General features: G+C 40.2%; 1 protein-coding gene across 8 annotated transcripts in view; it reads left to right on the top strand.

Moving 5' to 3' along the window:
• Positions 1-16,342, top strand: part of ENOX1 (ecto-NOX disulfide-thiol exchanger 1) — a 511,925-nt gene that overhangs the window by 410,031 nt on the left and 85,552 nt on the right. For all 8 annotated transcript variants that reach the window (XM_076009424.1, XM_076009420.1, XM_076009423.1 and 5 more), the window contains one exon: positions 817-934. In XM_076009424.1, the coding sequence (XP_075865539.1) occupies positions 817-934 (118 nt within the window). The remainder of the gene's footprint in view (positions 1-816; positions 935-16,342) is intronic.

The raw sequence follows: 16,342 nt of genomic DNA, 5'->3' as shown, positions 1-16,342 counted from the left end.
CAACTATTACAACAAAAACAATAACCCTTGCAAAATAATGTGAAATACAAAAAGAGAAGGCATCTGCTTTTATTTTGTGCCCTGACATCTTTTTAAGTAAGTTTTGGATATCTGAATGTGTGTGTGTGTGTGTGTGTGTGTGTGTGTGTGTGTGTCTGTGTGTGTATTTGGGGGATCACACACAAGCACATATACACATGCAGGGGCACTATGTTTACGTGAAAAATAATAGTGGTCAACATTATCAACTTAACAAACCGAGGGTCTTGCATGATGATAACTACAGTACACACACACGTTAACTCATTTCATCCTCAAAACTATTATTACAATGTTCCAGTGAGCAAATTGAGGCTAAGAGAGATGAAGAAATGTTACACAGTAGGTCAATGGTAGACCAGGACTTTTTAATTCTATTGTTCATGTTCTAACTCATAAGGTATAAGTCCCTACTACATGCCAGCCATATAGCAGGTATTTCTAAGCAGTTACTGCAAAGAGCTCTGCTAGGTGGATGTTATTGTCTCCCCGCCCCTTTTTCTTTTACAAATGAGGAATTTGAGACTTGAGAGATTGCATAATTTGCTGAGGAGCCCTTGGCTTATCCTTGGTGAGCAGGGATATACCACAAGTCTGACCTGGGTCTTTCCTCTGCCCCATACTCTTCAGAACTTCATCTAGATTAGGTGGGACTGTGCTTGGGAGGGAAAAGCTTTGGATTCTGAATGTTGGTATGTCAGTCATAATATACCCCAAGCCCATCGGGAAAAGGCAGGTATGTCTGTGACTCTGACATTATGTGTCCTGTACTTTCAGGAGCTCCGGAATGCTCAAAGTGAGCAGCTCATGGGCATCCGCCGCGAAGAAGAAATGGAAATGTCTGACGATGAGAATTGTGACAGCCCTACCAAGAAAATAAGAGTCGATGAATCAGGTAATGCTGTTAACTGCCACAGACCTACGAGGTATAATGATCTTCCAAATCTCAGATGGGGAATAAGTATTGGGAAATGGCCAAATAACTCACTTTTATTTGAATTATACTAAACTTCATCTGTGAGTGACTCTGCTTTTTATTAATAGAACTTTAAAGTCCTTAAGAACATAGCAATTTAAATTGTTACAGTTGTTTCACCATACATAGATCTGGGGCCATAATGCTTTTTTTTTTCAGAGATATTTGCTTGTTCCCATAAAAATCCCTTTCCAGAGTATGGCAGCCACGGCTGACACTGAAATACAGATAACATTTGGTTTCAGTCAGTGCACTTCTTACATGGGAATTGTTTAATCCCCCAAAAAGCTTTCTAGCTTCTGAGCCAACATGCTGGAGAATTAGACTTCTTTTCTAATAAATTTTAGTTCACCAAACCTATAATCAAAACAGTGCTCCCATTTGGTTCCAAGCTGGTGGTAACATTCGAGTTGAAAATAGGAGAGAAGTTTAGAGAGAACCTTGTTTGTTGTGCTCTGTCTAATGTGAGAGGCTAAGTTAAAACTCTCCCCTTGAATTATGTGTAAATCCATTGGTATCATAAAAGCAGTCAAGGGAAATGCTCATTCAAAACCCAGGACACCAAGGGAGACTGCTTGTGTGAGTGGAAGGGTATTATCAAAGGCCCTGGGAAGAACCACTATTCCCAAAAAAGAAAATGAAGGAGATGGCATAAATTTGATCTGTCTCTTCCCATATACCAGAGAATAAAACACACACCTGTCTTAGGCTTTTTACCAGAAAGATTGCAGGTAACCAGGAGTGGAGGACCTTTCCTAATGAAGCCAAAATTACAATTCAGAAAGGATCAGGTCATCGAGACTGGACAGTGGTCAGGACGTTCTGCTTCTCCAGGCCTTTGAAAGAGGATGCCAGAGGTGCAAGTGACTATCACAAGAAGATGCTCCTGCATCCAGGCATCTACAGAAGGGGCTTTAATTGCCTTAAAGCAGTGGTTCTAATAACAGCCCAATAACATTGGCATCCTCTAGGAACTTATTAGAAATGTAAATTATCAGACCCTACCCAAGACCTCTACTGAACCAAAAATTTCTGGGGGATGAGGGCTAGAGTGAGATCTAGCAATCTGTGATTTAAGCCCTGCAGGAAATTCTGATGTATGCTAAAGCTTGAGAACCACTATCTAGAAAATTTCCCTTTTATCCTCAAATTCTATTCATTGAAATATTTTAGAACTCTAGTATGTAAGTAGGCACCATGCCACTATTTTCTGAAGCCATATATCCTTTGAGAAATATGCCTGGCATTTATGTGTCAGTATATATCTCCCATGTAGCTCCTATCAGATTTCTCAGGACTGCTTTATTATTGAGTTTGGGTTTGTTTATTTGAGAAGACCACCTTCCTCACAGTATTTCTATTGTACAAACCTTCATATATCAAAAGAAAGGAGTTTTAGTGTGGTTTTATTAAATTCAATGAAATATTCAGATATAGGAATAAAACGTTTTTCTCCAGAAAGCTTTCATCACTTTTGAAGTTTCTAGATGAGGTGCAAGTTGACATGAAACTTGGATTCTTAACATCCTTATAAGGTAGGTATAGAAGAAAAGAATTGAGTCAATCAGAAATTTTGATTTGAACCTGTAGCTTTTTTTAAATTTTTTGGTGACATTTCTTTTTAAACAACCTGTCATTTTCCCAAGAAATGTGTCTAATTTCATAGTCTGCTTAGGATAGGACCAGAATAATAATGACTATGAACAGCATGCTCACTGAGGAGGTCCCTCGAACCATGGCAGCAAGTGGGTATGGACAGCACTGGCGCCTGACTCCGGTGGAGAGCTCGCCCTCGACCTCCAGAGCGTTTGGACCTCCAGAGATTGGACTAGAAAGCCCTCTTCCCAGACCTCTCATGATCTGTTGTTGCCCAGGCATCTGATGAGAGCGTGAAGTGGAACCTAAACTTTTAAATACTTTTGCCAGGCTTTCAACTTGGTCAGCAGAATTAATGAGCAAGATACAGTGCATGTTGTATACCAGGTACTAAGGAAAGAGATGAAGGAACTGAAGTTCAAATGCCAGGCCCCCGAGGAGTTCAAAGTCTTTTTTTGTGCTTTTCAAAATGAGACGGACCAGAGAACACTCCGTGTGGTTTCTGAAGAAAACGCAGGACTGATTAAAGGGAAAGGAAAGCAACTAACCTTTTTTGTTCCATCACACCCTGAAGATCCTGCCACAGGGCAGGCGGTGGTTTTTCTTTCAGTCCTGTGTATTTGGGGACTCGGCCTGACAGCAAGAATTCCCATCTGGTCTTTTGACGAAATGGACCAAACCCCAGACAAATCCCTGCTAACCACTGCTTGAAGCAAGGGAAGCTGGAGGCCCACAGCCTGAGGGAAACACCTTTCACCAGTATCTCCTTAGTAACACATAACTCATTTTTAGGTACAAATTTGCATCTGCCAATCACCTACAGAGGAGCAGACCTCTCAAAATGTAGTGCTCTAGTTCACTGACAGGAGAATTGCTAAATGCTGAAGTAGAATTGAAGTGCTCTTTAAGGAATCCCTTGGCTATTTTTTTCTCTGCTAAAACAGTGGGATTTTGCCCCAGACCTCCTGGATAGTAGCTGACCCAAGAATTCCTTTGGGAAGCCACCTGCCTTGCAGGGAGGACGTAATCTCCCAGAGCCAGCCTTGCTTGTCATCTCTCTACTCGGACAAAAACTAATCTCCATGGGTTTTATTTCTCAGGGTAGATGGAGAGAATCAACTTGGTTTGGTTTGTAGAAAAGGCACAATTTATTGTGTACAGACTTTGTATGATATCTTGGGTTTACTTTTTTAAAAATAAATACTTTGCTCTATCTCTGTTCTTTTGGTTGTGAAGAGTATTTCATTGTACTTTTGCGTTTTTCTGCATATAATAATTTACAACTAATAATTAACAACATGTCTTAGGCTAGAGTTCTCCAGTACTGCTAAAACTACAACATAATTCTGGGTGAACTGTTCACTCTTCCTCATCAGTTGCATCTTAAAGGGGAAACGAAGTTTGCTGGAGCAAAACTAAGATGCTCATAAAAATGGAAATGAATTTTGTTAATAAATTTGAAAATCATGACAGATTTATCAAAGCATTCATTCAAGAAGATTGGCATCGTGTTCCAAAGCCTGTGCAGATAATATTTGATATGAATTCACATTTATTGTTGCTCAGTCTGCCTCCTACTGGAATCAAGCCAAACTTTTAAATCCAGATCTATTCTTCCTTCTCTCTCCCTCTCCCTCTCTCTCTTCCTCCTTCTCCCTCTCCCTGTCCCTACCTCTCTCTCCTTTCCTCTCTCCCTTCCTCCCTCCAGGTTGACTATAGGTGTGGGACAGGTGTTCGTAAGGAATAAACGAAGAAAGGAAAGAGGAAGTCTGTCCTAGACTGTAATGCGTCAGGCAGAAAAGCCCAGTCAGTTTTAGTATTATGAGAGTCAAATGAGTCAGTGCACATAAGGCCTTTCTGACTTGACTTACAGTGTGGAGCGTATGATAAGTACTCAGTAAATGTTAACTCTGCTTATTATCTTAGTCACCCCCTAATACCTGGCCCTGGGCTTTTCTCCAGTAAGTGCTCAATAAAAGTTGTTGACTTCAATTGAACATTCCCCTTCTTCTGGTCTCAGTGTTTTTGATGCCTTGGTCCCATAAATTGTTAGGAATGGCAACACTGAGAATATTTTGTCTAATGAAATTTAAATGGCAAGTGTTAAGAAGCTTGTTCAAACAAGGATAATTCATTTCCTCACAATATTCAGAACATCACACATTGAAAATTCAGTGCCACATGCTGAATAGGCCATGGCTCAGAGAATTGTAACCAGCATCATTCTGTCACACACATTCGTGGAGCACTTTCTTATGTTCAAGGCACTGTGGACTCGGGGCATAGAAAGGGTTAGTTATAGGACACCCTGTCCTGGAGGTTATGAGACTCCTTTTGAAGAGAATAAACATTTTAAGTTAATAAAAGTCCAATACCTAATGTCAAGTATGTCCTAAAGCCAGTAAATTAAATTTAGTATAAACCAAAATGAGCATCACTACCTAGAACATATACTTCATATAGTATTTGATGAGTTTACATTGAATGCAAATTTTAGAAGAGCGAAACTAAAAAGTCCCTTGTTTAATAGGCAACCATTATACAATTCCATAATACACAAGCAAATGTTTTTGGCTTCTAATTATACCTCATTTAAACTCTGAGCTCTTTATAGGAGCAAACACTCTTTTAATTACAGAGTGTTTTCTGGGTTATCAGTTTTCCGTGGAAGGAAATTCACCACAACATAGGTACAGAATTTTTTTTTTAATTTCACTAAGAAGTCAAGGATTTTTCAAATCAGCCACTAAATCAAATTAAGGACTCATAATTAAGCTCAGTTGGCACTAGCAGTATTAGTCTGTCTGAATAGTTTCATATGTAACTGGAATCTTTAGGTTAAAAATAATAATAATAATAAGGCTTTAGCCAGCTATCCCCTTGATTTCTTTGAATACCAGGACTACCTTTGCTTTTCTAATTTAGTTTGTTTCCTGCATGGTATTGCTTCTGAACAATCCTAAAGGATGAACAACAACAGGGAAATTATAATCAGGCACAAGCTTAAGAAGAGGCTCACCGTTCCCCAGCACCAGCCTGGGCACAGAAGAAGGAGAGAGTTTTTAAATGCCACTCTTGCAGCAACTGAAGGGGGCCCTTGTCATGTGCAGCTGGTAGAAGTGTCCTTTTGGGAAGCACTGAATGTGATCTAAAGCAGTCTTACTCTGGAGTGGCTCAGAACTTGGCAGACGGACAAGAGCATTCAGAGACCGAAAGTGAGATGGCTCAGTTTGAGGACGAATGCCAGGGTCTGAGCTCCCGACACAAGCAGACCCCAAAGGCAAAAAGTGGAAGCATGGAAGGATAAGCTGTTTTCACATGTAATGACCAGCCTGGGGCATTATCTCCTGAAAGAGAAACAGAGCAGCAGTGTCTGATGGCAGTGACCACCAAATTCAAGGCACAAGCTCAACCAAACATCTTCTAGGAACCCAAGGCCCAAACAAGGAACTGTGATTAATCAAACCTAATACAGCTTAAAGATGATGAAGGAAATCTTGCAAAGTAGGCTGCGTAGCCTGCTTCCTTCTTGAACTCTTGAAATAGAGCTTCGTTTGCAAGGAGCCAAGGCTTTTCTGTTGCTTTCCTTTGTTTTTTAAAATCTTCTTGGCAAAGGAATTCAAATAAATGTTTCTTTTGGGTTAATTTTTCATTTCCCTAATTTCATGTGCAGTTAAAATTCCCTTTCTATAATGGACGTGCTGCTGAAAAGTGTAGAATTTTTTTTTGTAAATTGCTCTACCTTTTAAATACAAGGAGACAGAAGCTGTTTAAATTGACCCTGTAGCACAGGATTCCTTTTTAATGGGAACATTTCTTGTGCCCAACCAGATTGTGTTTATCTGTTTTGTAAATTCACATTTCAAGTCTAAACTGTCTTTTAAGCTTAGCCGCCTTATAATCCTATTTTCATGGAGCACCTAACAATGCCATGATTCTTGACATCTCTCTCATATATGCACAAAGTTTCCATAATCATGGATTTCATGTAAAATCGATCTGTGTTGCTGAAATTGCATTGCAGCTAGGAGACCAAATATTTTCCCCAATACTCTTAGCTACTCAACTGTGCCACACCTCCATAAAACCCAGCTGAGCCCTAGCTAAGGTTCTTAAATAAGCCACACCTGTTTGATACTAGCTGGGAGCTGGGGGCTTCCCCACACGGCTTCCTGTGTGACAGCCCAGCACATTCTCCCAGCTACATTTGTGGAGCAGAGTTGGGCTTTATTAGCCCTGGCTTCTTGCCTAGTGCCGTGAGCCCCTTGAGCCTGGCAGAGGACTTGGGGGCTGATGAGCAGTTGGCAGGCCAGGGAGAAAAATGAGGAAGTTAACAACCAATTTTCAGAAAGGGAGAGCTGCAGAGGCCTTGACCTGGGAAAGGTTGAGAAGAATGGCCAGAGAGCAGCACGCGGTCGCAGCTCTGCCACCTGGGTACAGCCTGAAGTGCCCTGATGCTTCTTGACTGCCAGGAGCATCATTATCTACATTACAGTTGATTATGCTTTCTGGGCATTTCATTCTGGTGAGGTCTGATGCAGGATCATTACATAGGAGAGTAGATTTAATCCTGTTTCCTTAGCAGGCTTTAAGGACACTGAGGGAATATTTATGTAATAAGATGCAAAGTTGCTATGGAAAATACTATAGCAACCTAACATCCTCCCAGAGCCAAGCAGCCACTTGTAACAGCAATCTAAATTTACATTTATTTTAGTGTCATTTTATCGACACTCTTAGTATCTCATTCTGACAGGATGTTAAAATATGTTTTCAGCTTGCGTTTGAGCAAAATTAACACAGTGTTGTGGAATTTAAGTGTGGTTTGCGCAACTTCTAGAAAAAAATCAGAATATTTTTTGAAGGAGTTTAGATGACAGAATCTGGGTAAGTTTGTAAGCTTTTTTTTTTTCTTTCTTTCTTAAACATAGGAAAGAATTCTTTAGTAGAATGCATTCCTGATTGTCCCTTTTATTAAAAATAGTTTATAAGCAATATGTAGGAATTTCTGATTATGTAAAAGGGATCATCCTTTTCAACACTGACAGATTTGGTCAGGTGCTTACCTACAATTCTAGTAGCTGCTTGTGTAAAACACTTTTAGTAGATCACCCCATTGCTCTCTGGCAGCATACATACAACATTTTAAAAATAAAGCCTGTTTTTGATATAAAAATAATTCCTGATCATTTTTTAATATCTAAATGACTAAGAATAATGAGGAAAGAAGAAAAACTTGTGTTATGACATTGCAAAAGAATGTTTAGGCTTGCAATTTTTTTCTTTTGCAGAATTTAACTATATTAAGTATTTTTTCTATGTATTTTTTTTTAAAACTCAGTAACAATAATTCTAATTATTTTGGTTTCAAATAGGCCTCCTTGTACAACAAGTAATTTTTTAAAAAAGCTTCCCTTTTTGTATATTAATTAAATAGAAAATATAGAGCAAATAAGTGTGTATCCTTTCTGGATCATAGGCTCTTTCCCATGAACCTTTGAGAGTTGAAGCTAAAATCTTTGAGGTGGTCAGAGTGGATACCTGAGGTTATTAAAAGCCTGGTAACTGTTATCACACCTTCCAAAAGCATCTTTTAGGTCTGTTAAATATGAGTGTGGCAGAGAAACTATAGATATGTAGGGCAGTTGGTTGTGGAAAAATAGTATGTATTGATTTTCTTCTATACCTCTCCATCTAAAATCTTGAAATGTGACTATAACACTGTTAAAGTGGGACATTGGCTAAAAGAATCAATACCAAACCATATTAAAATATATGCTGTTACCAACCTCTTAGCACTGTGATGTACTGTTTATGAACGTCATTGTCCTAATTCTCCTCTGCTTTTATACTGCATTGTTCATCAAAACACAGTTGTGACATAAAGCTATTATACCTTGACCACTAACACTGTTGCCCATAAACTTCATTAATCAAAGGCCTGAATATTCTAGGTCTACTGTGTGAATACTGAAAGTGAAGACAAGAGTATGTCTTGTAGAATTCTAGTTAGCCATACGTAGTTAAGGGCCACATAACTAATGAAAGAAGTAATTACTTTCTTCTCTGTCTTAGAAATTCCACTTGCTATTATATGCTACTTATCTCATATTTATAAGCTCTGGAATTTGAAGTTTATAGGAATATAAAAATTGTTATTATAGTAACCTCTCCCATATCTAAATGGCTTAGAGACCCTTCTCTTTTTCTTGATTGAATGCCCTTGATACAGAGAAAGAGAGAAGTGTTCAGCAACTCCTCCCTCCACTTCCAGGACTCAACGTGAGAAGCCTCTGGAAAATGGCTAGAGAAGGAAAATTTTGTTTTAGACTCCCACCATGAGCAGAGAAGTCGGGAGAGACATTTCTGGAGCACTGTAGCATGACAGAGTCTATTAACTGTAGTGCTCCAGGCAGGGTGTTGCAGATTCTTTAATGAGCCCACCCTAACTTCCAGAACTGCTATGCCCCAGGGACCCATGCTTGGGGAGTGCTGAGTCATTACAGCTTGAAGCAGATCCCTACATTTTCAATTCTCAGAATTACTTTAGAAACATATAAATATTTAATATTAGGGTATTGGTTAATTACTGGTAAATCCATGAGCAGCCTTGAAAAAAAATCAAATTTTAGACTATACAATGGGATGAGAGAAGGTTCTCAGTCTATTGCTAAGTGAGAAAAGCAGTTACCAATCAAGATGTAAGATAATTCCAATTGTGTGTGTATGTGTTATATGTACAATTTATGTGTTAGGGGAAAATCTGTAAGGATATAGGCCAAAATATTCAGTGATAATTAAAAGTGATTTTTGCTTTCTTTTTGATGAATTTCAAAAATATCCACAATATATACATACATTATTTTAATAATTAAAACTATAATAAATATTAATTTATAAATTATCTAGGAGAACCTGTGGTAAAGTTCATGTCTGTTGGGGAATACCACCTGGCCATTTCCAATCATTCTGGAAAGTCATAAGTAGTGACAAATTTAACCAGTATCAGAAACAGATAGTTTATTAAATTGGCTCCTCTTGCTTTCAATTAGAGAATTTCCACATTTAACTCACCTTTCCAGACCAAATCGTTGTACAACTCCCTATTCTAAGAGCTAATTATATTTGTATAACTATTAAATAATGGATCTAAGAAATAATTCAAGTTCTAAGCCAGGCAGAAGTGTTGAGTTCTTCCCCACAGAGAGATTGGTGATGATGAATCATTCTAAATATAAAAGATATCTTAGAAATATGATAAAACTTTTTTTTACCAATATGAAAATGCAATCCCATCTTGAGAAGTTATTTTCTTCGCCTAAGATTGTAAGTGGAAAGTCTAGAACTCAATACAAGCTTCTTTCCAGGCTAATGACTCTTGTATGGCACCACTGAATTTGGGGAAAAGACTCTCTAATCTCTCTCAATGCCTTAAGTGGCATCATATGAGTCAGTAACCAAATAAAATCAGCCAGGGATTTTGAATGCCTGCTGTGTGCAGGGTGCCATAATGCCATTTCCAGGCAAAGGTGGACTGGAGCTGTTTATTACTTTAAAATGTTAATCCAGACAAAGCTGACTGGGGCTTATGCTTAGTCTTCCCATCATTTTCTGTATTTTCTACTAAGTAGAAAAGGATTTACCTCAACATTAGGCAATGCACCCAGCAAACTGTATTTAAGCCCATTCCAACAGAAATGCCAGCTTTAAAAAAATATTCAGTAAATTGGCTCAATCCCTTTTCTGGTTGAGTGATATTTCCTCAAATCAGAGTCTGCTTTGTGGCTTTGGACAAGAAAAAGAAAAACAAGAAATGCTTTGAAGAGGTGAAGCACATGGGGAATGTGCAGTGCCATGGTGTGTGTTTCCTTAGGTAAAGCACACACACTGTCACAACCCATGTTTTCCATTTCCTAACTCTCCAAAAACATAAAGAGAAAAATAATTTCCTTAAAACACAGGCACACACTTGATGGTTGATCTGAAATGATCTGAGCTGTAATATCAGCCCTTTGGTTTCCCCTCTTACCCCGTGTTTCTTCAGCACCCCCAGGGCCTGGGAGAGCCCACCTGAAGATCACCAGTTTATTGACTCACCATCTAATTACAAGATTTATTGAACTGCCTCTCCCCGATTCCCTGATCCTGAGGCTTTTCTTTATGAGTTGCACCTCTCAATATATCTTAAAAATAGAAGTCTGAGGGAGAGCATGTACAATAATACCAATCTGATTGAGATTCACAGACTCAGGGAAGTTTTGATCTGGAAGACATCTTGGAAGTAATATATCTTCTCCCTCCTCCCAATGTTCTAAATTAATGATAAAAATAAATTTTGGTGCCACCAACAATAATCAGTTGAGTTGCTAAAAAAATACTGCAGTTTTATATTGAATATTTGTGATTTTTTGTGATTACAAGTTTTCGGGCACAACTTAATTTACAACATATATTTGGCAAGTCTTTTGGGGGTAGAATGAGAGATTTCATTTGACTTTCAGTGATTTACCAGTCAATTGTTTTGATGAACTTCATCTGCAATACTAGAATTTTCTAGTGTAGTGTATACACTCTTGAGTATGCTAAAGCCATTCATTTCTCTTATCTTTAGCTCTTTGCCTCAACAAATTGTCTTAAATAATGTCATAATACAAATCAGTGATAAAATTGAAACAACAAATGTTCAGTTAATTCTCACAATGTGAATGGTACCATATCCTTTGTCTTGCAGTGCCAGATTAAGGGGAAAAAAATAGCAGAGTCTTGTAAGACTGAGACTCCGTCTTTGATCTGAGAGTGCTGCTTATCTACTCTGAAAAATCCTAGTATCATAGCATCAGTTATCCTCTTCCTGGTGGGAATAGCCATCGGGTCCATACAGTCTCTGCTCTCTGTGCCCTCAGACGTCACAGCCCAAAGCTGGCAGATAAACCCTGACATTAAGAACTGTGAGAGCTGAGAGCATCTGAGAAGTTGTGTGAATCCGTTCATCTGAACTCTGTCTTAGCCCTAGAGAAGCTTTTCCGTTTGTTTAAGCAAATAAGGATGGAAACATGCTGATATGGGAGGACCCTTCATCCCAGATGCTCCTTAACGCTCAGCCCAGGATCTTTTCCCCCTCCCAAAGGCCCAGCCCATGGTGCTATGCATAATAGGTGGACAAGATTTTGTTAAATGAATGGATAGGAAATTAAAACTAGGAAGAACTAATTTTTAATCTTTTGGGGGATATTTTTGTTTTTTCTTTTTGAACCAAAAAAGAAAAAATTTAACCTATTATCTATTTAATCGTCATAGTACTGTTCACATTTTTCACATAAGGACCCTAAGGTCTCATGGAGGTTTAGTTACCTACCGAAGTCTCACAGCTGGTTTCTGGCTTCTAAGCCCCTTCTCTTTCTCTAGCCCCTTATGCCTCCCTCCTGTATATAATCCATGTCTGCTTGACTCTCTAAGGTGGATAGGAGCAGGTACGTAGGCTGTAGAGCAGTATGTCTGGCCTTCCCCTCAGGACGACTGCTCCTCAGAAACATCTAGTCATCCCCAGACTACAACCTCTGTCTGGTCCCGCCTCTCCTTAGTGGAATCTTGCTTATATAATTACGTATTAGAGACTCTCTGTGTTACTCTTTAGGGCTAAAAGAATGGGATGTTCTTTCAGGTCATTAAAACATGGGGGGGACTATGGAAAGGTGAAGGATGGAGCTAAGAGGAAGAAGAGTAAAGAAATGAGTCAGGTAACGTTTGAAACTTTTTAACTCTAGAACTAAGTTGAAATTTTTTCAGATGAAAAATATATCTTGATTTTTTTTAAGTAATTGAAAGTTACTTCAATTAGGTTCTTGGGCTTTGAAATAAAAATTTAAATTTAAATTGGACTCTTTTGCCCCTTCTATATAACATTGAGGCTCCTGAGGAATATTATAATTGATGCTAGATCATCAGTGCCATGTTAACAAAGCACTTTATATAAAACTATACATAGCACCTTCTCTCTCATGTTCAATAAAAAGCTAGTAACGAGTGAGCTAGCTTCTCGGAGGAATTCTTTTAACCTTTCAGAAACAAAATATTTTATGCTAATTCTTGCTTAATTGGAAGGAAGTCATTTTTAAAAAAATCATTGAATATGGCTTTGAAATCCTCTCCATTCCTGACCTCTTTAACTCAATCAAGGTCACCTCATAAACTTGCCCAAACAGCTCTATTTCTCAATTAGAAAAAGAGGTAGAGCTGTTTAAAAGCATTTAGTGTTTGATTAATAGTGCTTAACTGATGCTTCAGCACTTGCAGACACTTTTGGGGGAGTCGCTGGCAAAAATAAAACATTGCTACCTGAGAAAATATACTCATCAGAAACACAAAACAAATCATTTTAATGAACGAAGCAAAAACTGTTTTTTTGTGGGGATGTGAGAAAGGTTATCATGCTCGAAATATAGAGGGTTTTAATGTCTGAACAACTCTCCCAGGGAAAAATTGCTATAATTTAGCCATCCAGACAGTTTATAAGATGCATGCACTTTCCCTGCCCAAGGACTCAGAGAAGACAGATGCTGAGTTGGTCAACGCAGAATTTCATAGCACTCAAACTCCTGGGATGAAAAGAAGTAATGAGAAGATGTGTCCAGCTGAAGAATGTGGACTGGAGCTGTTGGAATAGAAGAAAGAGCGAGATTTCTGAAAATACACCTTTGGCTTCCTTTCATGTTTCCTTCCCACTTTCTGGGCCTGACTGAGAACTGCCAAGCTCACCTTGATGCTCTCTTTTATGGAGAGAGGGCCATGGGCGGTGAGACCACTAAAGTGGCTCTGAGAAAGGAGCCAACAAGAGTGAGGACTGGTGTCGCCGTCAGAGACAGTTTGGAGTCACTGAATAGAGGGAAGAAATAACTGAGCCACATGAGGCCAGAGGCCTCCTGAAGTATCTTGCTTTTGTTTCTGGGGTGACTTGGCAAATGATGTCCCTTCTTCTCGGCAATGACAGAAGGCTCATCCTAAGAGAGTTTCCTTGATGAGGTTGTGAGAAATAACCAATTAAGGGATTCTGTGGCATTTTGCAAATACCAGGTACTGCGGCAATGTGGAGAATCGAAGGCATAAGTGAGTGGTTCACACTCCTGTCTGCACTCAAGCTGATCACCTGGGGAACCATATGCAAATACCAGTGCCTTAGGGTGAAAGCCCAAGCATCTATGTCATTAAAACACTCTCCAAGTGATTCTGACGCAGAACAGGTTGCAAACCACTGGCATGCAATATGAAGATGGATGGCTGTCAGTAATAGGTGGGAAAGAAGAAACAAAGCAGGTGAGGTAAGGTAATAAAATGTGAGAATGAGAACAAAATTAAAATGGAATAAAAGATAAAAATGTGTAATGGACAGGAAGTGGCTGACATAGGAAATAATAAAGGACCAAAGGAAGGAGAAACGGGAGGGAGGGACTTTAAGGTGAGCCTGGGAGACGTAGGTGGAGAATTCCCCTTGTCGGGTCTGTCCAGGTGCATTTGGAGTATCCCTGCCTTTTTCCGTCTCTAGGAGAATAGTCAAGGACTGTTTTCTCATCCATTACTGGTAAGGGAGGGACACAGCATGCCTGGGCATTTGCCAAGGAGAAAAGTCTCGGAGAATCTAGCGGCTGGTTTGGGGAGCACGTGCACACTGGAGAGGCCTCCTCTCCTGCTGTGAAGAGGCTTGCCTGAGGGCCCCCGGCCAAGGGTGGTTGGTTCTAGAGGCTCAGCCTGGTCTGTCCTGGGTGCAAGCCACAAACCTGCCATAGCAGAAACTTTCTCTGGAAATATGGCTGCAGAGAAAAGTAATATATACTATCTAGCAGATCAGAACAATGTGTTTGGAGACACTGCCTGTAGGGTTTATGAACGCATTCAGTTGCAGTGTCATCACAGGGCAGGCAGGAATAGCATTCGACAAGAAGCAGGCAGAAGGCAGAGCGGCCTAGACCCTGTGTCAATGGCTGGAGAGAAGAAATTTCTTGCACTAACAGAGAAACTGTCAGAAAAGGCGGAAAGGAAGTGCCAGAAAAGAACCAAAAAAATACAAGACTGGAAGAAAGTTATGCAAAAAGCATTAGGAAATGGGAATCTGGTCCCTAAAGGCTAGGGAAGTAGTTCTAAAACGTTGGCATGTGTTAGAATCCCTCTAGAAACTTGTTGAAATGCACATCTCTGGCCCCATTCCAGAAGCTCAGATTCAGAGAGTCTGGAGCGGGTCTAAGATTGCTCATGTAGGAGACACCAAGGTGGTACAGATACCACGAGATACCAGCCAGGTGTTCATACCAGCTCATCCTACTTTAGTTGTGCGTTTAGAGAGAATGAAGATTCTTTTTGTCCCAATGCCAGGCACAAGTAAGTGTTCAACAAATCAATTTCAGTGTTGGTGACAAGGGCAGGGGAAACAAGAAGGCTTATAGGCAACCCCAGCATAGTCACTGTCCAAGCATGAGAGCAAAGTCTTGGTTCTCACTTAGTGGTCTGGATAGTTAGGGTTTACCTAAGTAAGGCACAAGTAACTGAAAGAAGAAAACAGGTTTCTATTCAACTCAGCTTTGTTACCAGGAGTATGTGGTGTTATAAAATAAAAGCTTTGTGGAAAAGTTGCTATTCCTAGCAAAGGGCAATGCCTAGAACTGAGAAGATACTTTAGGTCTGAGCTGCTCTTCATTTCACATGTCATGGTGTGGATGTGTTTTATGTGGTGGAAACACCAGTTCGTGTGTCAGTGTGTCAGTGTGTGTGTGTGTGTGTGTGTGTGTGTGTGTGTGTGTGTGTGTGTGTGTGTGTGTGTAGGGGTAGGGCAGGAGACGGAAAATATCGCCCCCTGAGGGGAAATTTTCTTGAAGAAAATTGGAAGTGACCATTTGTTAAAAGGGAAGGAAATGTGGCAGTTGGGAGGAGAAAACCACTGCTTTTACACTGTAGGCTGATGAGGAAATACGGGGAGTGAGTTTTAGGGGGAAGGATTGCTATTTAAAGCTTCTCTCTGGACAACCAGCTCCTGCTTAGGGTGAAGTCACACGAAGTACAGCCCGTGGAGCAGCCCTGTACCCACGGAGCTGTGTTGTCTGCCGGGGGGGACGCCATGCTGGTAGTGGGGGGCTGTTTGCCTGAAAGCCAGTGTCATCTTATGATCCAGCTTGGTCTAGCTAAGTCTGACTTCCCTAAGAAGCAATCATTACAGCCTTCAGAAGATTAGAAAAAAAGGCCAGGTGCTGTGGCTCATGTACTTGTTGTAATCCCAACAACTCTGGAGGCTGAGCCAGGAGGATTGTTTGAGGCCAGGAATCTGAGACCAGCCTGGGCAACACTGTGAGGCCCCATCTCTAAAAATTATATAGAACAAATTAGCCGGGCATGGTGGCACATGCCTGTAGTCCCAGCTACTCGGGAGGCTGAGGCAGGAGGATTGCTTGAGCCCAGTAGTTTGTGGTTGCTGTGAGCTACGATGACACCACTGCACTCCAGCCTGGGCAACAGAGTGAGACCCTGTGTCTAAAAAAGTTTTTAGAAAAGTAGTCCTTTACCTTGGAAATCAAAATAGGGATTTAAAATGAAAAAGAAAACTGAAATCTAATCAAAAGAAAGGGAAGAATGGGGCAGGGGAAACATGCCCCCTCCTGATCAGCCTCCCGCCTGGTTTAGGAGCTGGGAAAGAAGCCATCTTGTGCTCCTCCCCCTTCACTGGCCTTGCCGCACAGCCTTGGCGGCTCC

This window comes from Microcebus murinus, chromosome 13 (genome assembly GCF_040939455.1).
Source record: "Microcebus murinus isolate Inina chromosome 13, M.murinus_Inina_mat1.0, whole genome shotgun sequence".
Classification (NCBI taxonomy): Eukaryota; Metazoa; Chordata; class Mammalia; order Primates; family Cheirogaleidae; genus Microcebus; species Microcebus murinus.
This window is presented reverse-complemented; position numbering and strand designations above follow the sequence as displayed.